The sequence below is a fragment of the Anolis sagrei genome, chromosome 7, assembly GCF_037176765.1.
Source record: "Anolis sagrei isolate rAnoSag1 chromosome 7, rAnoSag1.mat, whole genome shotgun sequence".
Taxonomy (NCBI): domain Eukaryota; kingdom Metazoa; phylum Chordata; class Lepidosauria; order Squamata; family Dactyloidae; genus Anolis; species Anolis sagrei.
The window spans coordinates 14,347,509-14,375,357 of NC_090027.1; the positions used below are offsets into that span (position 1 = coordinate 14,347,509).

General features: G+C 43.7%; 1 protein-coding gene and 1 non-coding gene across 2 annotated transcripts; one reads left to right on the top strand and one right to left on the bottom strand.

Annotated features, from left to right (window-relative positions):
• DUSP26 (dual specificity phosphatase 26) lies at positions 1-27,849 on the top strand. Its single transcript, XM_060787432.2, is given in 4 exon segments — positions 1-344; positions 14,148-14,419; positions 24,872-25,086; positions 27,194-27,849. Coding segments are annotated over 4 exon segments (843 nt in total). The 5' UTR covers positions 1-188; the 3' UTR covers positions 27,394-27,849.
• Positions 9,758-9,948, bottom strand: LOC132782827 (U2 spliceosomal RNA). Its single transcript, XR_009632105.2, has one exon. It is a non-coding gene; the product is annotated as a U2 spliceosomal RNA (small nuclear RNA).

A 27,849-nucleotide genomic window follows, 5' to 3' on the forward strand; every position in this document is an offset into this window, starting at 1 on the left:
TGCATGCCGTGCACACTAGTGCCAGTGTGTCTGCGTCCGTGTGTGGGTTATGTATGTACCAGGGTGGCGTGTGTTTACACGTGCCCCCCATCAGACTGGCTGCCTCTTTCCAGCTCCTCTATTCTTTCACCCATTCACTGACTGTTAGGAAACAAATCTGCCCCTGGACATGCCAGGGCTTAAAATAGATGTTGAGACAGCAGCGTTTTTCCTTCCTTCGGCAGCAACAGCATCAGTAGCAGCAACAGAAGCAGCGGCAAGGAGAGTGGGCGAGAGGGAGATGGCCGACTAGATCAGACGCCAGCCCTTTTTTCCCAGCTGAGAAAATCACAGCGTTGACAAAGGTAATGTAATGAGGCCAGCAGCCTCTTTGTGCACGGGCATCGCTCGGCACAGAGCATGCGGCTCTGGTCTTGTACCCAAGCTTATTGTCTATCCTCCTTCTCAGAAAGCAGCCACGAGAAGCTGACATCTTTCCTGCTTTGTGGGGTGGTGCTGGAGGAGGAGACAGGTGTTTGTGGTGATTGCTATGTGGGGAGGAGGACATCTGAGGCTGGATTATAAAACCAGTGTCGTATTATTTACCATCTGCTAATAAACTTGATCCTAACAGCATGGCGAAAGGACCTTAAGCAGGAACCTTGATTTCTCTTGCCATGTGTACCTGGTCAGGGTTTCTGTGGCTCACGTTTCTCTTAAGGAGATGCCTCTGACCTTGAAGAACTATATCTAATTTTCAAATATCACTATCTCACAGAGCTTAATGGGCATCATTCCCTTCAAAGGCATCAGAGCTCTGAGGAGCGCCTCGCTTTTATGATACAGGAATCAGTATAACCTGGCGGATGGAGAGTAATTGGATAAAGGGCCTTGGAAAACAGGCTGAAAAACCTAGCTCACCTTTACGTTAAACTGGGGACCGAGGGGAAGGTGCATCTATTCATAGTCTCATTTTCTCCATTTGTAAATTGGGTAGAATTATGGCCTTCCTTGCACAGCTATTATGAGGAGGGATAAAATAAGGACTGTATGGTTCATTGTGCATGGGAACGTGATTTCTTCTTTTGCTCGTATAATGTGGCTGGTAGAATGGGAAGCAAGGTAAAGAAAATAACAAGGAGAAATCCATTCTGTACTGAATCACAATTTTCAATCTGTATGAAAAATATACTGCCCAAAATATTTATTTATTTACGACATTTATATGCCGCCCTTCTCACCCCGAAGGAGACTCAGAGCGGCTTACAAGATATTAGCATAGTACAATATCAGTATTAATTATTACTATATTGTACTATACCATTATATATATATTTACTATTATATTGTAATATTATTAGTAATATTACATGTAATATAAAATATATCATTATAATATTGTATTATTAGTAGTATTATATTGTATTACATTATAATATTATAAATATTATATGTATACACAATATATTATATTATATTGTATTATATTATATTATATTATTAGCATAGCAAAGGAATTGGAACTGTCCCCTGCTCCCCTCTCTCTTCACTCTGGTCCAGAGCAGTAATTGGTGCTAGGGGGAGGGGTCCCCAACTGATGACATATGCAGGATACAAGATGGAACTGTCCCCTGCCCCCCTCTCTTTTCACTGGCCCAGAGAAGCAATTGGTGCTGGGGGAGGGGTCCCCAACTGATGATATCTGCAGGAAGATAAAGATGGAACTGTCCCCTGCCCCCCTCTCTCTTCACTCTGGCCCAGAGCAGCAGTTGGTGCTGGAGGAAGGGGTCCCCAACTAATGATATCTGCAGGAGACAAGATGGAACTGTCCCCTGGCCCCCTCTCTCTTCACTCTGGCCCAGAGCAGCAATTGGTGCTGGGGGGAGAGGTCCCCAGCTGATGACATATGCAGGAGACTAGATGGAACTGTCCCTTGGCCCCCTCTCTCTTCACTCTGGCCCAGAGCGGCAGTTGGTGCTGGGGGAGGGGTCCCCAACTGATGACATATGCAGGAGACAAGATGGAACTGTTTCCTGGTCCCCTCTCTCTTCATATAAATATACCTTTCACGTCTTCTGCAATAGTCCTAGATTGGTTATGGCCCTAGATTGGGTATGGCCCTGGTTAATCCTCTCTCATCCCCAGTAGCACAATGGCTTAAACCCTTGTGCCAGCAGGAATGAAGACCAACAAGTCAGAGTTGTGCGAATAGGATTGTCTTCCAAGTTTGGTGTACTGACGGTGGGTCCGTAGGTGAATGTGGAGCCCTATTCTTGACCTGCATCTTCTCCCACAAAGAGGGCATTGGTTTCCAGGTGGAAAGCAGTCCCGGTCAGGGTTGGCTTGATGCGCCTTCCTCTTGGCACGTTTCTCCATTCATGCCTCTTCAAATTCTACAGCACTGCTGGTCACAGCTGACCTCCAGCTGGAGTACTCAAGGGCTTCCCAGTTCTCAGTGTCTATGTCAGAGTTTTTAAGGATGGCTTTGAGCCCATCTTTAAATCTCTTTTCCTGCCCACCAACATTCCATTTTCCATTCTCAAGATGTGTGGGGAAGTCATAGGGAGGAGGGAGCAGGCTTGTTTTCTGCTGCCCTGGAGACTAAGACAGAGAACAATGGCTTCAAACTACAGGAAAGAAAATTCCACCTGAAGATTAGGAAGAGTTTCCTAACTGTAAGAGATGTTCAGCAGTGGAACTCTCTGCCCCAGAGTGTGGTGGAGACTCCTTCTTTGAAGGTTTTGAAACAGAGACTGGATGGCCATCTGCCGGGGATGCTTTGAATGCAATTTGCCTGCTTCTTGGCAGGGGCTAGGACTGGATGGCCTAGGAAATCTCTTCCAACTCAATGATTCTATGATTCTATGTCAAGGTAATATATGCGGTGCTCTTTGAGCAGTCAATAAAACTATATAATAAATGAGCGAAAAGTGAGGCTTGATATCTTAGAACTACAGCATTAGACGGGTTGCATATTACTTTTTGGCCATCATTGCCAAAGCTCCAGTCTCAAATGATCAATCTGTGACTACATAAATATTTTAAATTGGAATGCTGGTCCTAAATGTAGTACTTGGAAAGAGACCACACTGAGTCTGCTGGGGTTGAATTTCTAGTGAGCATGCATGTTTAATACTGAACCTACATCTTAATGCAAATCTATACAGTACATTTGCCATAGCAGTGAAGATTTCGGCACTTACCCTTTTCATACATCAAGCAAACGTGTAACTATTCACACAGAACAAGCGAAAGGGCATTGCGCCCTGTACTTAATGGGCCAATATCCTCAATGTTTAAGACATTAGCATAGGAAACTATTCACACTGAAGGTGCAAACCATAGGGTAATATCCTGGGAAGGGGTCATCGGATTGGTACCAACCCTTTTTCAACAATCTCTGAATACATATAATGCCCTGGTGGCACAGTGGTTAAACCACTGAGCCCCTTGATTTGCTGACCAAAAGGTTGGCAGTTCGAATCTGGGGAGTGTGGTGAGCTCCTGCTGTTAGCCCCAGCTTCTGCCAGCCTAGCACTTCGAAAGCATGCAAATGTGAGTAGATGAATAAGGACTGCTTCAGCGGGAAGGTCACAGCACTCCATGCACTCATGCCTACCACATGATCTTGGAGGCGTCAACGGACAACACCGGCTCTTTGTCATGACTGACTTTTCATTGACTTTAAAGCATAGGTTCTTTTTATTGCAATTTCCAGTGTGAGAGGGTATATCAGATTACAGAAAATGACATTAGACATACAGACGTACAGATTCTATGGAACTACACTGGATTTACAATTACATTGGTTGAAAACAAACAAAGGGGAATTACATTCTCACTCAACATTCACACACATGTACATGCATTCATCCTCATGTACCCAAATATTCTCCCTCCTTGGAGAAGCACCTGTTAGGCCAAACCCTGCTTTCCTGCAGCCGGTCAATGCATAGTTCCATAATGCCAAAACTTCAAAACGCCCAAATGCCAAAACTTCTCTCCCTAAGAGCAATGCCAAGGACCAGATCTCTTTTCCATACAGCAGAACCTGACTCCCTGCACACAATCTAAGACTCCAAAAGCGCACTTCTTCCTATTCCTTTGAGAAAGAGGCCCCAAAGTGCAAATCTGCCACTCTCCATCGGTAGAGAAGAGCATAGCGGGTGAACAGCGTCTCTGTCTGTCACACTTTCAGCATTACTAGATTGAGTCTTTTATAGGAATATTCTGCTGATGTAGTCTCAAAGTTGTAAATTAATGATAGACGTCTTCCATCCTGGATCCATCTCAGTTTCCTGGCCAGATGTTGATCTTGATTGGTGTTGACAAACACAAGGCTTGTGTTGACTTCCTTCTTAACATAAGGGATATTGCAAACATTTCTGGTATCACTGTCCCAGTTCTTATCAAAGTTTACTATTAGCAACTTTTAATTACAGTCCAGCAAGCAGGTAGTTAGTCATTGCAGGCCTTAATATTTTACTGGTGTCTCCAAAGTTATTCGCTCCATCCATACATTCATCTTCCATTCTTCCATTAATTCCCTACATCATATTAAATCGACATTTATCAAATCTGCACATTAAATTTTTGTGACACATTAAGCTTAGAAATGGAAATGAGCACCACTTTCCAGAGTCAGACGCAACTAGACAATGACAGAGGAAACATTTTCCTTCACTTCCATGCAGGGGCGGCTCAACCATTACGCAAAGTAAGCATTCGCAGTATAGTTGATTTTGCCCAGGGGCGCTCTTGAGGCGCTCTTGGGAGAAAATAGACTTTGACATATGCGAGTTGTAGTTACTGGGATGTATCGTTCACCTACAATCAAAGAGCATTCCGAACTCCACCAATGATAGAATTGAACCAAATATGGCACACATGATTAACAGAAAATATATATAAGTGATTGTTTGGGGGGGGGGGTGCCAAAATACTGTTTGCTTACCGTTGAAAATTACCTAGGGCCACCTCTGCTTCCATGTAATGCATTAATGCAATAAGAGGCTCCTTATTGAAAGCAGAATGGAGAGTAAGACCTGACACTACAAACACTAGGAGAAAAAGAGCAAGATAACTTAGTAAGTACAGTACGCAACTGGGAATCTTTTCAACAACAAATCATCCAATCCTTGCAATTTGCAACAAACTGCTGCTCTTTCCTCTGAGTTAGAAATTTCATAGAATCATGAAGTTGGGAGAGACCCCAAGAGAGATCCAGTCCAACTCCCTGCCATGCAGGAGTACACAATTAAAGCCCTCCTGACAGATGGCCTCTGCTAAAAAGAAAAGCTTCAAGGGAAGGGGACTCCATAATGGTCTGAGGCAGCATTCTCCATTGCCAAACAGCTCTTACTATCAGAAAGTTCAGTACCGTTCTGTTATCCAGATGGAGCCCACTAGGGGGTGCTAGAAAGAGAAGAATAGTCCATTTTATGGGGGTGGAGGTTGGGTTGAAGGAGGAAAACAATTTCCACCTGTTTTCCTGTTATTCCCCCCACCCACTTCCCTGTCGTGGAAACAACTCTCATTTATGAAACGGGAAAGGGAGAGGGTGAATAACTAGCAAAAATGAGGACATGGTTTTCCTCCTTCAACTCACCCCCCCCCCCCCCATAAAATGGACCATCCTGCTCTCTCTAGCACCATTTAGTGGCCTCCGCCAGGATAATGGAACAGTACTGAAAGTTTTTCCTAATTTTTGGTGGAATTTTTTTTCCTTGCAAAATGAAGCTCCCAAGTTGCAATGTGAGCATTCCACTTTGACCAAAAAGATATAATAAGCCCATGTAAATACTCTTGATGTCTGTTTCCACATCCCGGCTTTTTTATGCAACAACATTACTAAAGAATTCCAGCACCTATTGAGGATGACAACAAATGAGTTCAGTAACTTTAAAAATACCTTGTAAGCAAAACTGCCACTTTTCCCCACTTGTCATCCTGTTGCCTCACAAGGATACTCAAAGAAAACATAATAAGTCCCTGAGATTTTAGCCAGCAATCTAGCAATCATAGTCTTCATTGAGTTATTTTATGTTTGTTCTTAATTCACCAAGAAATATACTTCTATACAATGTATAGAGTATCTGTTCAATTGGCCGTAATCTGAACTCACTGGTGCCAAGCATTTCACAAAATGTTCCAAAGTAATACATCATCTCAGGTAATTTAATAGGGCTGTGTTTGTCCGTACGTGCATGGTAGTGTACCCATGCATTTTGAAGAAATTCCTTACACTGATCGAATTGAATGGAAGTGGTAGAAAAAAAGACATCCCCGTGCCTTCCACTTGTCCCAATTTGGCACAGAAACTCCTGATTAGCTCTCTACCATCCCACTTGTCATCTGCTTTTAAAACGTGTAAATTTCTCTCTGTTCATCTCATTTCCTTCTTTGTCCTCAACTTACTTCAATGGCTGAAAAATGAGTTCAAGATGCAAAAATATTTTTCACTTAATTCACATATGGATCTGCGATGGCGCAGTGGGTTAAACCCTTGTGCCGGCTGAACTGCTGACCTGAAGACCTCAAGGTTGGTGGTTTAAATCCGCGAGACAGAGTGAGCTCCCATCTGTCAGCCCCAGATTCCCATGCAGGGACATGTGAGAAGCCTCCAACAGGATGGTAACATATCCAGGCGTCCCCTGGGCAACATCTCTGCAGGTTACCAATCCTCTCACACATGAAGCGACTTGCAGTTATCTCAAGTCACTTCCAACATGATAAAAAAAAGCATATGGGGAAGGGATTCTTGTACTTCCATTGTATGTGTATGCATAGAATCATAGAGTTGTAAGAGACCTCATGGGCCATCTAGTCCAACCCCTTTCTGCAAAGAAGCAGGAAAATTGCATTCAAAGCACCCCTGACAGATGGCCATCCAGCCTCTGTTTAAAGTTTCCACTGCTGAACAGCTCTCACAGCAAGGAAGTTCTTTCTAATGTTCACATGGAAGCTCCTTTCTTGTTCCTAGTCTCCAGGGCAGCAGAAAACAAGCTTGCTTCCTCCTCCCTATGACTTTCTCTCACATATTTATAATGGCTATCATGTCTCCTCTCTGCCTTCTCTTCTTTAGGTTAAACATGCCCAGCTCTTTAAGCCATTCCTCATTGGGCTTGTTTCTGGAACATGGCCATACAGCCTGAAAAACTCACAACAACCCAGTGATTCTGGCCCTCAAAGCCTTCGACTAAACCCACCTTTCCTTCTCCTAATTTACAGTTAAGTGTCACATTATTATTATTATTATTATTATTATTATTATTATTATTCTGACACAAAAGCACAGTATGTCACAGCAAACAAGATCTATATGCTGGATTTCATATCACAAAATCACAAGTCGAACACTTCCCAAGCGTCTAGGACTGTGTGATGTATTTTCAAATGATGTGCACAGATCCAAGTAAGGTGGCTTTTTGCAGTTGACAGATGGTGATTTTGTCAATGTTTATTGTTTCCAAATGCCAGCTAAGATATTTTGGCACGGCACCCAGTGCGCCAATGACTACTGGGATCACCTGTACTGGTTTATGCCGGAGCCTTTGCAGTTCGATTTTGAGGTCCTGATAACAGCTGTTGTTTTACTTCAATGCAATTGTCACCCAGTATGGCAACATCAATAATCCAAACATTTTCTTTTCCACAATCGTGATGTCAGGCGTATTGTGTTCCAAAACTTTGTCAGTTTGCATTCGAAATTCCCACAGTATTTTTGCATGTTCTATTATTATTATTATTATTATTATTATTATTATTATTATTATTGATCAAGTTCTGGGGAAAACACCTATTCGACTCCTTCTGACGTTCAGAGTAGATAACCTTAGCAACAGAAGCAGTAGGCAGTGGGACAGGTGAGGAAAGAATTGGTTGGCATTCTCACAACAATCTCTGGCTTCTTTATAATGAAGTGGCTTTTATGCACAACTTGTACAAGTTGAGCTTAATTGTGTTTATCTCTGTGGAGATTGTGGTGACTCAATCATGATCGAACAAAGCATTGTACATTCTCCTTTATGACGGCTGCCTACGTTCTAGGATTCTAAAAGCAGGCTGGGCTGTGTTGCTGGTGAGCTTTGACTCACCAGTGACACAGCCCAGTAACACATCCTTTATGCCTTGGTTTCCGAAACCCCATGTGGATACAAAATCAGTATATCATATAGAATGGCATAGAAAAAGTGATGCCTCTTGTACAAAATATCAAAAATCAAGATTTGGTTTTTTGAAAAATATGGGGGGTGGGTGGTATTTTCAATCCATTGATGGTTGAAGCAAGGATACAGAGTCCATAGATACAGAGGACCAACTTTAATAATAATAATAATAATAATAATAATAATTTATTTATTTATATCCCGCCCTTCTCATGCCAAAGGGGACTCAGGGCAGATCACAAGTATACAAACATGGCAAACATTCAGTGTCATTTGTATAGACCAGTGTTTCTCAACCTGAGGGTCGGGACCCCTGGAGGGGTCACAAGGGGGTGTCAGAGAGGTTGCCAAAGACACAGTATTTTCTTTTGGTCATGGGGGTTCTGTGTGGGAAGTTTGTCCCAATTCTAACCTTGGTGAGGTGCAGAATGCTCTTTGATTGTAGGTGAACTATAAATCACAGAAACTACAACTCCCAAATGTCAAGGTCAATTTTCCCCCAAACTTCACCAGAGTTCACATTTGGGCATATTCAGGATTTGTGCCAAGTTTGGTCCAGATCCATCATTGTTTGAGTCCACAGTGCTCTCAGGATGTAGGTGAACTACAACTTCAAAACTCAAGGTCAATGCCCACCAAACCCTTCCAGTATTTTCTGTTAGTCATGGAAGTTCTGTGTGCCAAGTTTGGTTCAGTTCCATCATTGGTGGAATTCAGAATGCTTTTTGGTTGTAGGTGAACTATACATCCCAGCAACTACAACTCCCAAATGACAAAATAACACACACACACACACATCCTACCAGTATTCAAATTTTGGTGTATCGGGTATTTGTGCCAAATTTGGTCTAGTGAATTAAAATACATCCTGCATATCAGATATTTACATTACGCTTCATAACAGTAGCAAAATTACAGTTGTGAAGTAGTCATGAGAATAATTTTTATGGTTGGGGGTCACCACAACATGAGGAACTGTATTAAGGGGTCATGGCATCAGGAAGGTTGAGAAACACTGTTATAGACAGTACACAGACAGACAGCACAGAAGGAGGTGTTTTTTCGATGTCATGGACGGCTGGGCTCGAGTCCACAGGGGTTGCTGTTGCTCCATTCTCTATGATGAAGAGCCATCAGGACTTCCTCATTCCAGCATTTGCTGATCTTTTTCTTTATTGCTTTGTAAAACACCTTCCCTGCTTTTAAGGTAAAGGTTTTTCCCTGACATGAAATCCACTTGTTTCCACCTCTGGGGTGTGGTGCTCATCTCAATTTCTAAGACAAAGAATCAGCATTGTCCATAGACACCTCCAAAGTCATGTGGTGCACCGTTACCTTCCCACCGGAACAGTACCTATTGATCTACTCACATTTGCATGTTTTCGAACTGCTAGGTTGGCAGAAGCTGAAGCTGACCACGGAAGAAGACATTACCAGGAGTCAAGCGAACTGCTCCCCAGATTCGAACCTGCGACCTTTCGGTCAACAAGCTTAGCAGCTCAGCGCTTTAACCCACTGTGCCACGGGGGCTCCTAAAAAAAAGACAATGTTTACTAAGCAGTAAAACTACAATTCGCATCTATTTTTGCACCATGTTTATTCCTCCCAGAGGGAGGTGCACCATTCCTGGAGGCACTGCAATACCAGGTCGATGCGTGGGGTGGATGGAGCAAGCCCTTATTCCATCTCCCAGGCCCAAAAATCCATTTAATATATAGTCCTAAAATAGAGGACGTATCAGATATTAAACTGATAAGAACAAATACTACACTTGATCCTAGCCAAAAGGCTGAGAAGCTTTTAGCAGTACCTAATTCCTCTAATTACAGCTAAAGCTGCTTAGGTAAAGAGTGAGCAGGGCTGACAGCCGCTCACGCCGACCTGGGGCTTTGAACTTGCAATCTTTCAGTTGATAGATCTTATAGCTGCTGATGATTTACCAGCTGTGCTAAACCTCCAGCCCACTTCAAATTCAATAAGCAATCACTTCAGTTTATAATGGGATCCCGAGAGAACCTTGTTATACAGCAATCTGATTTATTGCAGGTGGAAATACTGGTCCTTTTAGCTCATATTGTCTAGCCAAATTGACAGTAGCTTTCCAAGATTTCAAGAAAAATTAATTGCAACTGGATTGTTTCAAACTGGAGCTGCCAGGAATTGGGCTTGTGACGTTCTATCTTTGGGTCACTGAAAGTTTTGTTTGTTTTTTTTTTGCAAATATGCAAGCTCGAGAAGAATTCATTTTCCTTCTTAAATATAATGGGGACCCTCAGAAATCTTGGTGCTCCCTGAAAGAAAAACCAGAGCTGCCACAAAAGAGAGCCCAATGGAAAACTCTTTCTTCTCGGTGGCATATAATGGGGTCAGCGCCAGAGGGAAAACATCTTGATTTTTTTTATCTCTCTCAGATCTTGGTTCTCTGTCCAAAGCTGCTCACACCTGCCAGTGCTTCTCATTACTATTCTGGGCTTGGCGGTCCCTGAACTGGCAAAGCTCTGCTGGCAAAACATTGTTTTGAAGGAAGGCAGCAGCTGAGCTCACCTTGATCCTGATTGGTTAGATTTTGCCAGCTCAAAAGCAGAGAAAAATCCACCATCCCTTCCTTCTTTGTGCATGCTAATTTGTGAAAAGGCATGCAAGATGCTTAAAGGCTCACTGATTCGCCCCAAAATGGCTTGGTTTGTTTGTTTTCAATAGAAAACAACAGCTTTGACCGCATCCAAAACAGATTAGCAACCTTGGAAGCTGCAAAAATAGAAAAAAGGCCAGGAAAATCAGCCAAACAGACTGAAATATGCAGGACTTGGAGACCCTGACTATATTTTTCTCATCTTGGACTAATCAGTCACCATAGTAATGTGCTTTATGTCCGTGTTGCGAGAAGTGTTATATTGTGTTGGCACTGTGAAATATGGAACCCGATCTTTAAGATAATTCAGAAGCTATTTCGAGTGGAGTGTTATCAAATTCTTAAAGAGATCCATGATGGATCCCCCCACCCCGGGGGGGGGGGGGCAGATACGGCCCTCCAATGTCATTTACCCGGCCCTCACTCAGCGTCAACCTAAGTCTGAAATTTTGTATTTATTTATCATGCCAGGAGCAAACCAAACAGTTGTATTGCATTTTTTAACAAATAAACAAACAAACAAACCTCAAAGTTTGCAAGCTTGGTAGTTGATTAAAGGTCCTTTGACCAGTATCTGGCCACTTGGAGTGCCTCTGGTGTTACTATAAGAAGGTCCTCCATTGTGTATGTGGCAGGGCTCAGGTTGCATTGCAGCAGGTGGTCTGTAGTTTGCTCTTCTCCACACTTGCATGTCGTGGATTCCACTTTGCAGCCCCATTTCTTAAAGTTGGCTCTGCATCTTGTGGTGCCAGAGTGCAGTCTGTTCAGCGGCTTCCAAGTTGCCCAGTCTTCTGTGTGTCCAGGGGGAAGTCTCTCATTTGGTATCAGCTATTGATTGAGGTTCTGGGTTTCAGCCTGCCACTTTTGGACTCTCGCTTGCTGAGATGTTCAAGCGAGTGTTTCTGTAGATCTTAGAAAACTATTTCTTGATTTAAGTCGTTGACTTGCTGGCTGATACCCAAACAGGGGGTGGGCCGGAGATGTCCCTGCCTTGGTCCTTTCACTATTGGTTGCTACTTCCCGGCAGATGTCAGGTGGTGCAATACCGGCTAGACAGTGTAATTTCTCCAGTGGTGTAGGGCGCAGACATGATGTGGCATGTCTTATTAAGAGCCACATCCACTGTTTTAGCGTGGTGAGATGTGTTCCACACTGTGCATGCATACTCAGCTGCAGAGTAGCATAGCACAAGGGCAGATGTCTTCACTGTGTCCGGTTGTGATCCCCAGGTTGTGCCAGTCAACTTTCGTATGATAGATGTAATGAAATATATCTGGCAAGGCAAAAAACCGAGAATTAATTTCAAAAATATGATCGAAGAAACAAAAAGAGAAGGACTAGCAACTCCAGATCTAAAATTATATTTTGAGGCTAGTGCATTGATGTAGTCAAAGGATTGGGCAGATTTAAAGAAAGAAAAGTTATTAAACTTAGAGGGAATGGCCTTGAGAACCGGCTGGCATTACTATTTGTGGCTGCTGTGTAGGACTGGATGAGGGCTAACAAATTGAAACTAAATCCAGACAAGACAGAGGTCCTCCTGGTCAGTCGAAAGACCGAACAGGGCATAGGGTTACAGCCTGTGTTGGATGGGGTTACACTCCCCCTGAAGATGCAGGTTTGCAGCTTGGGGGTGATCCTGGACTCATCGCTGAGCCTGGAACCCCAGGTCTCGGCGGTGGCCGGGAGAGCTTTTGCACAGTTAAAGCTTGTGCACCAGTTGCGCCCGTACCTTGGGAAGTCTGATCTGGCCACAGTGGTCCACACTCTGTTTACATCCCAAATAGAGTACTGCAATGCACTCTACATGGGGTTGCCTTTGAAGACTGTTCGGAAACTGCAACTAGTGCAACGGGCAGCAGCCAAACTGCTCACTGGAGCTTCGTACAGGGAGCATACCACCCCCCCGTTATGTCAACTCCACTGGCTGCCAGTCCATTTCTGAGCACAATTCAAAATGCTGGTCTTGGCCTATAAAGCCCTATACAACTCCGGACCAGCTTACTTGTCCGAACGTATCTCCCTCTATGTTCCACCTCGTAGTTTAAGATCTGCTGGAGAGGTCCTGATGAGGAGATATTGGAAAAATAGATATGTATTGATTTATGCATAAAATCATATGTATTTTAAATGTATAGAACAGTGGTTCTCAACCTGGAGTCCCCAGATGTTTTTGGTCTACAACTCCCAGAAATCCCTGCCAGTTTAGCAGCTTTTAGGATTTCTGGGAGTTGAAGGCCAAAAACATCTGGGGACCCCAGGTTGAGAACCACTGGTATAGAACATTCAGGCTCTCTCTCTCTGTGTAAAAAGAATGCTGAAGGAGAGCTGCTGTCCCAGGCACAGCCAAGAGGGAGGGGGAACATTCCAGGAGAGATAAGCCACAGGCTGGTACATCTAGACTCTAAGTAAGAAGCACCTCTTGGCAGGTCAGAGTGGGCCCCTTGATTGATGAGTGTAAGCCATGTTTGCTCTTCAGCAAGACACAGACATGCCTTTTTGCATGTTAGAAGTTAGAACTTGATATTCTTATGATGCTAAGATGACGTAGGAATGACGATATTGTATGTAGTAGCATGTTTCTTTGTTTGCTTGATTCTGAAAACTATAAAAGGCAGTCAGCCCCTTGATCGGGGCTCTGGTGCTTTAGGAGAGAACTCCTCACCAGGCCCGAGCTGGATAAATAAAACCGTGCTTTTAGATCTCCGGACCTCTCTTTGCCTCTCCTTTTCCTGAAACCTTCACCCTGCCATTTCAGTCCCACCAACTTCGCAAACGCGGCTAGTGGGGATGAGGGACAGGGCCTTCTCGGTGGTGACCCCCCCCACCTGTGGAATTCGCTCCCCAGCGAAATTAGATCAGCGCCCTCCCTCCTTTCAGAAGAAAACTGAAATTGTGGTTGTGGAACCAGGCTTTTGGCTAATGGATATAACAGCACCTGAACAGTGAATTGGACCAGACGATGATTATTATAATGGAATTTTTTTATGATTGATAATTAATGTGGTTTTAATGTGTTGCATGGTATGGTTTTATTCTGCTTTTATAATTGTAAATATTGTGGCATTGAATCGCTGCCATTGTGAGCCGCTCTGAGTCCCCCTGCAGGGGTGAGAAGAGCAGGGTAAAAATGATGTAAATAAATAAATGTGTGTATGGTTTGCTCTTCCATGTAAAATAATCATTTGGTATGAATGAAAAACTTGGAATCAATGTCTTGGACCCAAGGGGCACTGTTTCTTGCTTCAGCCTCTCTCTTTTCCATTTGTTGCAGGACCTCAATGGAAGCATTGAGTTGTTGTCCTCTCATGGAAAGTTGGGGCTGAGGTAGGTTGATGAATACAATTTCTGCCTCTCTTTCAGCTTAGAAACCGACCGTGGGTGGTAGTTGTACAAGAAGCTCTGTCCCAGCCCAGCCCCCTGACGAAGACGGGGATGCCAGGGGGGACTTGGTGGCACCAATGGCTTTCATGTCCCGGTTCTCCAGGAATGGATCCAGAGCTCCGGTCAGGAGGATCCATGATGACACAATCAGCCACCCCATCCTCAGTGTCTTTGAGCTGGAGAGACTACTCTACACAGGGAAGACAGCCTGTAACCATGCTGATGAGGTCTGGCCGGGACTCTACCTTGGAGATCAGTATGTATAAGCCCAGATATTGCAGCCATGAAATGCTACTAGACTCGCAATGTGCCCCTCCCTTCTCCTTTAGTGCCCCCCCCCCAGTGTTTTTGATCCCTCCTATCAATCTTTCCCTCGCCCTCGATTCCATACCTGTTACAATTACCTGTGTTTTAAAATGTGATTTTAAACTGTCTTCTAATCTACTTTTAAATAACTGCTTCACTGGGGAGTTGTCCTTCCCCACTTGTGAACACTTGTGCCCCGCTTTGTGCACCGGGACTGTGGCGCAGCTGACTGGGAGTCAGATGCATTAAGATCACTACTGACTGGAAGGTCAAGAGTTCGAAGGCAGCCCGGGTCGGAGTGAGCTTCCGACCAATTTGTGTAGCTTGCTGTCAACCTTTGCAGCCCAAAATACAGTTGCATCTGTCAAGTAGGAAATTTAGGAACCACTTATGCAGGGAGGCTAATTTAACTAATTTATGAGGCCATTAAAAAATCTCCAGCAAGTATGCAAAGAATGAGGAAGTACTTCATCAGTGTCACAAATGGACGGTGAAGTGACAGCTCCCCGGTGGCCAGAATACCCTCATGAAAAAGCTGGAACATTAAATAGCCTCTGTGTGTCTGTCTATATATGTTGTGTGTCTATGGCATTGAACGTTTGCCATATACGATACATTGCGATATGATGTATTGGCATCATATCTGTGCCCAACGTAAGGCATTGAATCTTGCCATTATTTATGTGTAAACTGTTTTGGGTCCCCCCAGGCATGAGAAAGGCGGTATATAAATACTGTAAATAAATAAATAAGTACATTGTAATCCGCCCTGAGTCCCCTGTGGTGTGAGAAGGGCAGAATATAAATACTGTAAATAAATAAATGTACAGTGACCACAGCCATGGCCTTCTGCCATAGGATGGAAAGGGGGGGGGGAGGTAATGCTACCTTACCTGTGAAGGTGGGGGGACTCCATCAGCACTGGGAGCAAAGCATATGAGAAGACATCAAACCTAAATGAGGACTCTATAAGTAGATACTTGGCAGAGGCAATCATAATTCATCCTCTGCTTTTCAAGATGCAATACTGTTTCTTTATCCGGATGGAGGCCACAAGAGGGCACTAGAGAGAGAGAAGGATGGTTCATTTTATGGCAACGTTTCTCAACCTAAGGTGGGTCGCGAGTGTGGTTGCCAAAGACCATCAGAAAACACAATATTTTCTGTCATGGGGGTCCTGTGTGGGATGTCTGGCCCAATTCTATCGTTGGTGGGGTTCAGAATACTGTTAGATTGTAGGTGAACTATAAATCCCAGCAATTACAATGCCCAAGTGTCAAGGTCTGTTTTCCCCAAACTACACCAGTGTTCACATTTGGGCATGTTGAATATTCGTAGCAAATTTGGTCCAGATCCATCATTGTTTGAGTCCACAGTGCAACTCCAAAACTCAAGGTCAATGCCCACTAAACCCTTCCAGTATTTTTTATTGGTCATAGGAGTTCTGTGTGCTAAGTTTGGTTCAATTCCATCATTAGTGGATTTCAGAATGCTCTTTGATTGTAGGTGAACTATGAATCCTAGCAACTACAACTACAAATGACAAAATCAACCTCCCCCAACACCATCAGTATTCAAATTTGGTAGCAAAATTACAGTTATGAAGTAGGAACGAAAATAATTTTATGGTTGGGGGTCACCACAACATGAGAAACTGTATTAAGGGTTTGCGGCATTAAGAAGGTGAAAAACACTGTTTTATGGGATGGCTCTCAATTCAGTAAGTGTGGGGAAAGGAAAGAGATGGACAGAATTTTGCAATTCCCAATGTGCTCAGGGAAAAGCAAACTGCTGCAGCCTTTCTTGACTTTTTTCTATCATGAGCATACACTGATGTTGCTCAAGGCCCTTCCACACAGACATATAACCCAAAATGTCAAGGCAGAAAATCCCATATTATCTGAGTGTAGACTCAGATGACCCAGTTCAAAATAGATATTATGGGATTTTCTTCCTTGATATTCTGGAATATAGAGTTGTGTATAGGGTTATCTGAGTCCACACTGCCATATATTCCAGTTCAAAGCAAATAATGTGGGATTTTGTTCAGCTGTGTGAAAGGGGCCTCAGTCAGCATGCCTCTGCTTTCATCTGTGAAATGTTGGAGGGCATGGACCCCATACTAGGTTTGTTTGATTTAAAAAAAAATGGTACAAAACTCGTTTCGGATGTAGGCGGCGCTGGTGGTTTGGATCTAATGTCAATTCCGATTTTCACGGAAAAATTGTTCAAAACTTTGCGAAACTTCCGAGACTTCTGACTCCTTTTGTTAATGGTTTCAAAGTGGTATTTCCTGTTTCATTGGGTGGTCTTTACTTTGAAAGTAGTTGTTTTACTCCACAAGCAGGAGAAGCAAAGGGAGGAAATCCATCCACTCTGGTTAGAACCGCTTCTCTCGCTTAAGACTGACGTGGGATGGAAAGGAAAGGAGGGGAATCCATCCACACTGGTTTAAACTGATGTGGGAGGGAAAGGAAAGGAAGGGAATCCATCCACACTGGTTTAAACTGACGCGGGAGGGAAAGGAAAGGAAGGGAATACATAATAATAATAATAATTATTATTATTATTTATTTATTTATTTATTTATTTATACCCCGCTCCATCTCTCCCAAGGGGACTCGGTGCAGCTTACATGAGGCCATGCCCATCAGTACATTACACAAACAATATAACATGAGAACATAATAAAACCAAAAAATAAAATACATAAATGCAAAACAATATAATAGCAACACAACAATATAAAATCAAACATTAAAACACAAAAGATTTCGCTAGGAAGGGCCAAATTCAGGATAAAAATATTTTAAAAAATTAAACACTGGGAGATAGGACAATGTCAAACATCCCTCGTCCAGGGATGAGGAAGGATTTAATTTCACGAACCATAAATAAAGTGCTACTGAGGTCATTTAGTGCAAAGTGTTTAGTCAGGGAGTACCTTACATTCAATCACTGAAAGCACATTGGAATAACCAAGTTTTCAGATTCTTCTTGAAGATTGCCAGCGTAAGGGCTGGCAATCTTGCCTAATGTCTTTGGGAAGTGATTTCCAGTGTCAAGGAGCCATCACAGAGAAGGCTCTCTCTCTCTCTCTCGTCCCCGCAAATTGCACTTGTGATACAGGCGGGAGCGAGAGAAAGGCATCTCCGGAAGACCGAAGAGATTGTGTGGGTACATAAATAGAAATGCAGTCGCGAAGGTAGGCAGTACAACACTGTACATCCACACTGGTTTAAACTGATGTGGGGAAGGAAAGGAAAGGAAGGGAATCCATCCACACTGGTTTAGAACACTTCTCTGGCTTGAATCGAGGCCAGGGAACAGAAGAGGGGGAAAGCTGAATCATTTCTGACTCACTTACTGATTCATAAGAGAAATGGCGGAAAAAGCTTCGGAAGGGCAAAGGGACTTCCAGTTTCCTTAAAAACTTCAAAATTGCTTCAAAAAGGAAATCTTTCCGAATTTATTCCAAATTACGAAGATTCCGACCAAACCTAACCATGCCTACCCCATACCCATGACCCAAAGGAAACTTTCAAATTGCAGGCAGTTGTGTGGATGTTCCTTATCAACAAATCTGTTGCTAGCTCTCAATAATATATTATTGCTTTTAAAAAATCCACTCCTTTCAGGTTACGATACAGATTGCAACTTAGTTTAGCAGGAACAGGAAAGCCTGTGGGATGTAGCAGAAACATTTGGTATGCTTTATTTTTATTTTCCTTTGACCACAAATTACCTTTGTGTTCACATAAGGTCTGAGATGTACAAATCAAGTAAAACATTTTTTTAAAAGCAGTATCAGTGAGTGAGCCCATTTTCTACAAATGCCTAATTAATATCTGTTCGAGTATCATGCAGTTTGTCCCTCCGAGGCACAGCTGTCAAAAGTAAATCTAAACAGAGGATAAATGGATTATGGCAAGGAGAAGATGTTTTTCCAAGAGTGGCCTTTGGGCCTGTGCATCAAGTGATGAAAAGGGCAGGAAAATCTGCCAGCCATAAATACGAAATTCTAAGACCCACATATTCTGCCTGGAGAGAAACGGGGAGCATTTATAATAACCACCAAATGTTTTTTGAACAGGCAAGAAGATGAGGTTGGCAAGAGACTTAGATAGGTAGAATCTCACAGGATTGCAGTATATGCTCATGTCTAAGTCAAAGGTAGAATTTTGGGGCTTAGCAGAGGACTCCATTTATTTATTTTATTATTTATTTTATTTATTTACTATATTTGCATACCACCCCTCTCAACCTGGAGGCGACCTGAGACAGTTTACAGTCGGAAATCAATGCCCCCAAAAAACCTAAAATACAGTTAAAAGCATTGCATATAATATAAACCATATAAAAGCAATAAAACAATAAAAACCATGGATCCATAACTTACTTGCTTTACTATACTTACGTACTTAGGCGACCCTTCATAGCCCGAGGATGATGGCTCTCCAAGTGTAGTATCTTATTATTATTATTATTATTATTATTATTATCTTTATTTGTATCCCGCTAGCATCTCCCAAAGGACTCGATGCGGCTTACAAAGGCCGAGGCCTCAAAACACAACACAACAATACAACACCTAAAGCAAATTAAAAACAGTTAAAGCAGTATAACGACATGCAATAAACAATACATCAAAACACTAAAAACTGGGCCAGGCCAGAGTAGTGGGTACAGGATTAAAAGTGCTGATGTGACAGGTGGTATGTGGGGATTATAGGGCAAGTGCAGTGTGCAGTGTGCTACAATCTTAGTTCTATGAAAGTGCTTCTGGGACTTGTTATTGGAGATTCCTATTCTGGAAATGCGCATCGGAACAGCCAGGCCTTCAAGTTTTTTCTAAAGACTGCCAATGTAGGGGCCTGTCTAAGATCTTTTGGGAGGGTGTTCCAGAGTCGGGGGGGCCACTACAGAAAAGGCCCTATCTCGTGTCCCCACCAAACGTGCCTGCAACGCAGGCGGAATCACGAGCAGGGCCTCTCCGGATGAAAGAAGTGAACGTGAGGGTTCATAAATGGAGATGCGGTCACACAGGTAGGCAGGTCCCAAACCATTTAGGGCTTGGTAGGTAAGCACCTGCACCTTGAATTGGGCTCGGCAAATAAATGGCAGCCAGTGAAGCTCCTTGAACAGGAGGGTTGACCTCTCTCTGTAAGGAGCCCCTGTTAACATCCTGGCTGCTGCCCGTTGGACCAGTTGGAATTTCCGAGCCGTTTTCAAGGGCAGCCCCACGTAGAGCGCATTACAGTAATCCAATCTAAAGGTGACCAAGGCATGGACCACCCCGGCCAGATCAGCCTTCGCGAGGTACGGTCGCAGTTGGTGCACGAGTCTCAATTGTGCAAAAGCCCTCCCGGACACCGCCAACGCCTGAGCCTCAAGCGTGAGCGATGAATCCAAGAGGACTCCCAAACCGCGGACCTGTGGCTTCAGGGGGAGTGTAACCCCATCCAACACAGGTTGCCACCCTATACCCCGATCCGGTTTGCGATCAACCAGGAGGACCTCTGTCTTGTCGGGATTGATCTTCAGCCTGTTCTTCCTCATCCAGATAGACACAGCGGCCAGGCACTCGTCCAGCACCCGAGAGGCCTCCTTGGAATTAGGTAGAAAAGAGTAGTAGAGTTGTGTGTCATCTGCATGTGTCATCTGCGTGTGTCATCTTGGCAGTAGATACATAGGTGGCTGTGAAGACCTATTCTTACCATGATAGTTTTATATTTTCATATTCTCGTAATTGTTTTTGAGTTACTTTCCTTAATCTTGTTACATTGGCCTCTTCCATTTCATATAATTCCTTAGTTATAATTATTCCTAAGTATTTTATTTCATTCTTGATCTTTATTCCCATGTTAACCTGTTTCATAAAATCTTCTTCTTCCTTTTTTGTATAATTAAGTAACATCATTTATGATTTTTTCCAATTAATTTGTAAACCTGTTATTTTGCCAAATATCTCTAAATGTGATTTTATTCTATCCATATTGCCACATATATTTTTAATTGTCAATAATGTGTCGTCAGCAAATAAACTAATTTTTTGTTTTGTTGTTCCTACCCCTTCTAATCTCCAGCAAAGGATCACCGCCTTGTGGGGCGCTGGAGCTTGAGCACCTCAATGATGTCATGAGCGAAACCGTGAAGGGCCACCCAAGACGGGACGGTTGTGGCAGAGAGGTCAGACCAAGCGTGATCCCTGGGGAAGGCAATGGCAAACCACTCCAGTATCCTTGCCAAGAAAACTAAATGGACCAGTACAACCAGAGATATGTCGGTATGCCATTGGAAGATGGGACTCCCAGGTCGGAAGATGGCCAAAATGCTACTGGGGAGGAGCAGAGGATAAGTTCAACTAGCCCCAGATGTGATGACGCAGCTAGCTCAAAGCCGAAAGGAAGGCTAGCGGCCGACGGTACTGGAGGCGAACGACGAATCCGATGCTCTAAAGATCAACACACCATAGGAACCTGGAATGTAAGATCTATGAGCCAGGGCAAATTGGATGTTGTTATTGGTGAGATGTCAAGACTAAAGATAGACATTCTGGGGGTCAGCGAACTGAAATGGACTGGAATGGGCCACTTCACATCAGATGACCACCAGATCTACTACTGCGGACAAGAGGAACATCGAAGAAATGGAGTAGCCTTCATAATTAATAAGAAATTCGCTAAAGCGGTGCTTGGATACAACCCAAAAAATGACAGAATGATCTCAATTCGAGTGCAAGGAAAGCCTTTCAACATCACAGTGATCCAAATATACGCCCCAACCACAGCTGCTGAAGAAGCAGAAGTAGATCAGTTCTATGAGGATCTGCAGGACCTACTGGATAATACACCAAAAAGAGACATTATTTTCATTACAGGAGACTGGAATGCCAAGGTGGGAAGTCAAATGACAACTGGGATCACAGGCAAGCATGGTCTGGGAGAACAAAATGAAGCGGGACGCAGGCTGATAGAATTCTGCCAGGAAAACTCGCTGTGTATAACGAATACTCTCTTCCAACAACCTAAAAGACGGCTTTATACATGGACCTCACCAGATGGTCAACACCAAAATCAGATTGACTACATCCTTTGCAGCCAAAGGTGGCGGACATCCATCCAGTCGGTGAAAACAATACCTGGGGCTGACTGTAGCTCAGATCACGAACTTCTTATTGCCCAATTTAGAATAAAACTAAAGAGATCAGGGAAAATACACAGACCAGTTAGATATGATCTCACTAACATTCCTAGCGAATATACAGTGGAAGTGAAGAACAGATTTGAAGGACTAGATTTAGTAAACAGAGTCCCAGAAGAACTATGGACAGAAGTCCGAGACATTGTTCAGGAGACGGCAACAAAGTACGTTCCAAAGAAAAAGAAAACGAAGAAGGCAAAATGGTTGTCTGCTGAGACACTGGAAGTAGCCCAAGAAAGGAGGAAAGCAAAAGGAAACAGTGATAAGGGGAGATATGCCCAGTTAAATGCGCAATTCCAGAGGTTAGCCAGAAGAGATAAGGAACTATTTTTAAATAAGCAATGCATGGAAGTGGAAGAAGACAACAGAATAGGAAGGACAAGAGACCTCTTCCAGAAAATTAGAAACATTGGAGGTAAATTTCAGGCAAAAATTGGTATGATAAGAAACAAGGATGGCAGGGACCTAACAGAAGCTGAAGAAATCAAGAGAAGGTGGCGAGACTATACAGAAGATCTGTATAGGAAGGATAACAATATCGAGGATAGCTTTGACGGTGTGGTGAATGAATTAGAACCAGACATCCTGAGGAGTGAAGTTGAATGGGCCTTAAGAAGCATTGCTAACAACAAGGCAGCAGGAGACGACGGGATCCCAGCTGAACTGTTTAAAATCTTAAAAGATGATGCTGTCAAGGTGATGCATGCCATTTGCCAGCAAATATGGAAAACACAAGAATGGCCATCAGACTGGAAAAAATCAACTTATATCCCCATACCAAAAAAGGGAAATGCGAAAGACTGCTCAAACTTCCGTACAGTTGCCCTTATTTCTCATGCCAGTAAGGTAATGCTCAAGATCCTGCAAGGAAGACTCCAGCAATACATGGAGCGAGAGTTGCCAGATGTTCAAGCTGGGTTTAGAAAAGGCAGAGGAACGAGAGACCAGATTGCCAATATCCGCTGGATAATGGAGAAAGGCAGGGAGTTTCAGAAAAACATCTACTTCTGCTTCATTGACTATTCTAAAGCCTTTGACTGTGTGGATCATAATAAATTGTGGCAAGTTCTTGGTGGGATGGGCATACCAAGCCAGCTTGTCTCTCTCCTGAGGAATCTGTACAAGGACCAAGTAGCAACAGTCAGAACTGACCACGGAACAACAGACTGGTTCAAGATTGGGAAAGGCGTACGGCAAGGCTGCATACTCTCACCCAACCTTTTTAACTTGTATGCAGAACACATCATGCGATGTGCGGGGCTGGATGAATGCAAAGCTGGGGTGAAAATTGCTGGAAGAAACATTAACAACCTCAGATATGCAGATGACACCACTCTGATGGCCGAAAGCGAGGAGGAGCTGAGGAGCCTTCTAATCAAGGTGAAAGAAGAAAGCGCAAAAGCCGGGTTGCAGCTAAACGTCAAAAAAACCAAGATTATGGCAACAAGAATGATTGACAACTGGAAAATAGAGGGAGAAACCGTGGAGGCCGTGACAGACTTTGTATTTCTAGGTGCAAAGATTACTGCAGATGCAGACTGTAGCCAGGAAATCAGAAGACGCTTACTTCTTGGGAGGAGAGCAATGTCCAGTCTCGATAAAATAGTGAAGAGTAGAGACATCAGACTTGCAACAAAGATCCGCCTAGTCAAAGCCATGGTATTCCCTGTAGTCACCTACGGATGTGAGAGCTGGACCTTAGGGAAGGCTGAGCGAAGGAAGATCGATGCTTTTGAGCTGTGGTGTTGGAGGAAAGTGCTGAGAGTGCCTTGGACTGCGAGAAGATCCAACCAGTCCATCCTCCAGGAAATAAAGCCCGGCTGCTCACTGGAGGGAAAGATACTAGAGACAAAGCTGAAGTACTTTGGCCACATCATGAGGAGACAGGAAAGCCTAGAGAAGACAATTATGCTGGGGAAAGTGGAAGGCAAAAGGAAGAGTGGCCGACCAGGGGCAAGATGGATGGATGGCATCCTTGAAGTGACTGGACTGACCTTGAGGGAGCTGGGGGTGGTGGCGGCCGACAGGGAGCTCTGGCGTAGGCTGGTCCATGAGGTCACGAGGAGTCGGAGACGACTGAACGAATGAACAACAACACCCCTTCTAATTTCGCATCTTTTCTTATTACATTAGCAAGTAATTCTATCACTGTGGCAAACAATATTGGCAACAAAGGGCAACCTTGTCTTGTTCCCCTATTGACCTATTCTTGATCCACATGTTCTTCTGCAGTGAGGACATGGTTTCCAGGTGGAAGGTGGTCCCGGTCAGGGTTGGCTTGATGCACCTTCGTCTTGGCACATTTCTCCCTTTCACCCTCCATTCATGTATCTTTGAATTCCACAGCACTGCTGGTCACAGCTGACCTCCAGTTAGAGTACTCAAGGGCCAGGGCTTTCCAGTTCTCAGTGTCTATGCCAGAGTTTTTAAGGTTGGCTTTGAGACCATCTTTAAATCTCTTTTCCTGTCCATCAACATTCCTTTTTCCATTCTTGAGTTGGGAGTATAATAACTGCTTTGGGAGACAGTGATTGGGAATTTGGACAATGTGGCCAGTCCAGCGGAGTTGATGGCGTAGGAGCATCAATTCAATGCTGGTGGTCTTTGCTTCTTCCAGCATGCTGAAATTTGTCCACTTGTCTTCTCCAGAGATTTGAAGAATTTTTAGGAGGCAATGCTGATGGAATAATTCCAGTAGTCTGTAGACAGTCCACATTTCACAGGCGTATAGCAGAGTTGGGAGGACAATAGCTTTATAAACAACCACTTTGGTCTCCCTACGGATGTCCCAATCCTCAAACCCTCTCTGCTTCATTCGGAAAAATGCTGCACTCGCAGAGCTCAGGTGGTGTTGTATTTCAGTGTCAATGTTGACTTTTGTGGAAAGGTGGCTGCCAAGGTAGCCGAAATAGTCAACATCTTCTAATGTTACCATTAAGCTGTATTTCTGGCATTGCAGAGGGGTTGGCTGGTGACACAGAGAAGGGGATGCACCAGTGTTGTTTTGGGGGCCAGTCACCCCTTGTTGCTCCCACCGAGCCATTCACAAAAACCTTTTGCCAACTTCCTATTTTGATAACAGTTAGAGTACAGTGTTTAGATTGACCCATGGATAAGCCAGTCCAGGTTTTATGACTATTCATAAGTACAAGCAGGAGTTAATGAATTCATGCTTTTTTGTGTGTTTGGCTCCATACAGAGATATAGCAGCCAATCGCCGTGAGCTGGCACGTCTGCAGATCACACACATCCTCAATGCTTCGCACAGCAAGTGGCGGGGAGGTGCGGATTACTACGAAGGCACTGGCATTTGCTACATGGGCATCGAGGCACACGATTCACCCACCTTTGACATGAGTCCCTATTTTGAGCCCGCCGCTGACTTCATCCACAAGGCACTGAACCGGAGTGGAGGTGAGTCTGTGGAAGAGATCTCCAAACTGTGGGGAAACCCAAAAGTGAATTTTGATGGCAAACAACAACAAAATATCAACAATATTTCTTTTTTCCTATTCTTTTCAATGGGATTTTGGCCTGCATAATTGTCTAGATCCAGGGAACTCATGCTACCTCCTCTATTCTTCCTTGGTCAGACCATACCTGGAAAACGGTGTCCAGTTCTGGGCACCACAATTGAAGGGAGACGTTGACAAGCTGGAATGTATCCAGAGGAAGGCAACTCAAAGGATCAAGGGTCTGAAGAACAAGCCCTATGAGGAGCAGCTTAAAGAGCTGGGCATGTTTAGCCTGCAAAAGAGAAGTCTGAGAGGAGTCATGATATGGGCCCTGGAAACTAGGACATGGAACAATGGCTTCAAACTACAGGAAAGGAGATTCCACCTGAACATTAGGAAGAACTTGCTAAGGGTGAAAGCTGTTCAGTAGTGGAACTCTCTGCCCTGGAGTGTGGTGGAGGCTCTTTCTTTAGATGCTTTTAAACAGAGGCTGGATGGCCATCTGTCAGGGGTGCTTTGAATGTGATTTTCCTACTTATTGGCAGAATGGGGTTGAACTGGATGGCCCATGAGGTCTCTTCCAACTCTCTGATTCTATGATTCTATGCATACAAATACAAATCCCTTCCCCATATGCTTTTTTATCATGTCAGAAGTGACTTGAGATAACTGCAAGTCGTTTCCGGTGTGAGAGAATTGGTGATCTGCAGGGAGGTTGCGCAGGGGACACTAGGATGTGTTACCATCCTGTTGGAGGCTTCTCACATGCATCTATATATTGTATGCATATATATCTTTTTTTAAAGTAATTTTTATTCATTTTATCAAAAACAGCATAAAACAATACAACACAATACACATACTAAATAGAAACAGTGCCAGAGAGAAAGAAAAGGGAAGAGAAAAATAGGAGGAGAGGGGGGGATGAGAAAAGAGAGAGAGAAAAAAAATACACTTTAAAAAGGTTGACTTCCGTTCTTCCTCCTTTCACCCCACTAATAAAGAAAAGGTTTCTTATATAGTCCCAACAAAAAATATAGTCTTTCCTCAGTCTTTGTATGCATATATATCTTGTGACCCGCTCTGAGTCCCCTTCGGGGTGAGAAGGGCGGCATATAAATGCCGTAAATCTATATAAATAAAAATGTAATGTTCATTTGTGGGATTAACATAACTCAAAAACCACTGGACAAATTCCGCTAAAGTTGGCCACAAGACACCTACGAACCCAAGGAGTGACCATCACTAAAAACATTGATTTTGTCAACAGCAGGAGCTTTTGGAGTTGTAGTTGCTGGGATTTATAGTTTACTTAAAATCAAAGAGCATTCTGAACTCCAGCAATGATGGAATTGAACCAAACATTGCACACAGGACTCCCGTGACCAACAGAAAACAGTAGAAGGGTTTGGTGGGCACTGACCTTGAGTTTGGGAGTTGTAGTTCACCTACATTCAGAGAGCACTGTGGACTCAAACAATGATGGATCTGGATCAAACTTGGCACTGATACTCAAATATTAGCACAGATGGAGTTTGGGGGAAATAGACCTTGACATTTGGGAGTTGTAGTTACTGGGATTTATAGTTCACCAACAATCAAAGAGCATTCTGAAGCCCACGAACAACAGAATTGGGGCAAAATTCCCACACAGAACCCCCATGACCAACAGAAAATCCTTAAGGCCATCCAGTCCAACTCCCTTCATCGGGGCAAGAAAACATAATCAAAGCCCTCCTGACAAAGAGCCATCCAGCCATAGATATTGATAGATATATATGATTCACACACAGAGAGATATAGTATCATAGATTTGAAAGGGACTTCTAAAGAAGGACAATTATATGTTGAATGTTCCAGAGAAGGCAAACCAGACCATCTCTACATCAACACTGACAAAGAAACAGAAAGAAATACTGTTTACCCACAAGCATAAAGAAATTATATATATTAGAAACCAACATTTTCTCATTACTTTATTTTCCAGATCACCAAACTTGGCCACAGCAACGTGCGGCAGGGGACCGCTAGTAAATGAATAAATCTGTCTTTCATTCTCTCCACAGGAAGGATCCTGGTTCACTGTGCTGTGGGGGTGAGCAGATCAGCTACCCTGGTCCTTGCCTACCTCATGATTTACCACCGTTTAACCTTGGTGGAGGCCATAAAGACCGTCAAGGACCACCGGGGCATCATACCTAACCGAGGTTTCCTGCGTCAACTGGCCGCCCTGGACAATTCCCTCAGGCTCAAGCAGAAACCATGAGCAAATGGGTTGCACAGAAATAGTGCTGAAGCTAAATCTGCTGGCAGGCCTGAGGCAATTCTGGATCACTTTTCGGGCTCTGGCAACCTTGAACTTCCATCATTCCTGTACTACAGAAGTCCTACAATAAGGCTCTGAAGGCCTACAGGCCACCAGCCTCAAATGTTCTCTCAGCATTAGCTTCAGGTGTCAGTTGTAGGTGAAGAAGCTCAGGTTTTCTGAGAGCAGGTTTCCTTCCCTTCTTTTTTCTCTCCTCCCTGGCTCTCAGAAGCCAAACAATGGGATTCTCTTAGATGGCAAATCCCAGCCACAGACAGACAGAGCTTTAAGCTGCCCATGTTCCCTTCGAGTGGTGTGTGATGTGGCCTTTTGCTTCCTACTTGTTTGTCACCTATGTTGAAAAGCTTGGGTAGCTTCCCAATGTATTTTAGCAGTGAGAATAAAATCTTGCAGAGA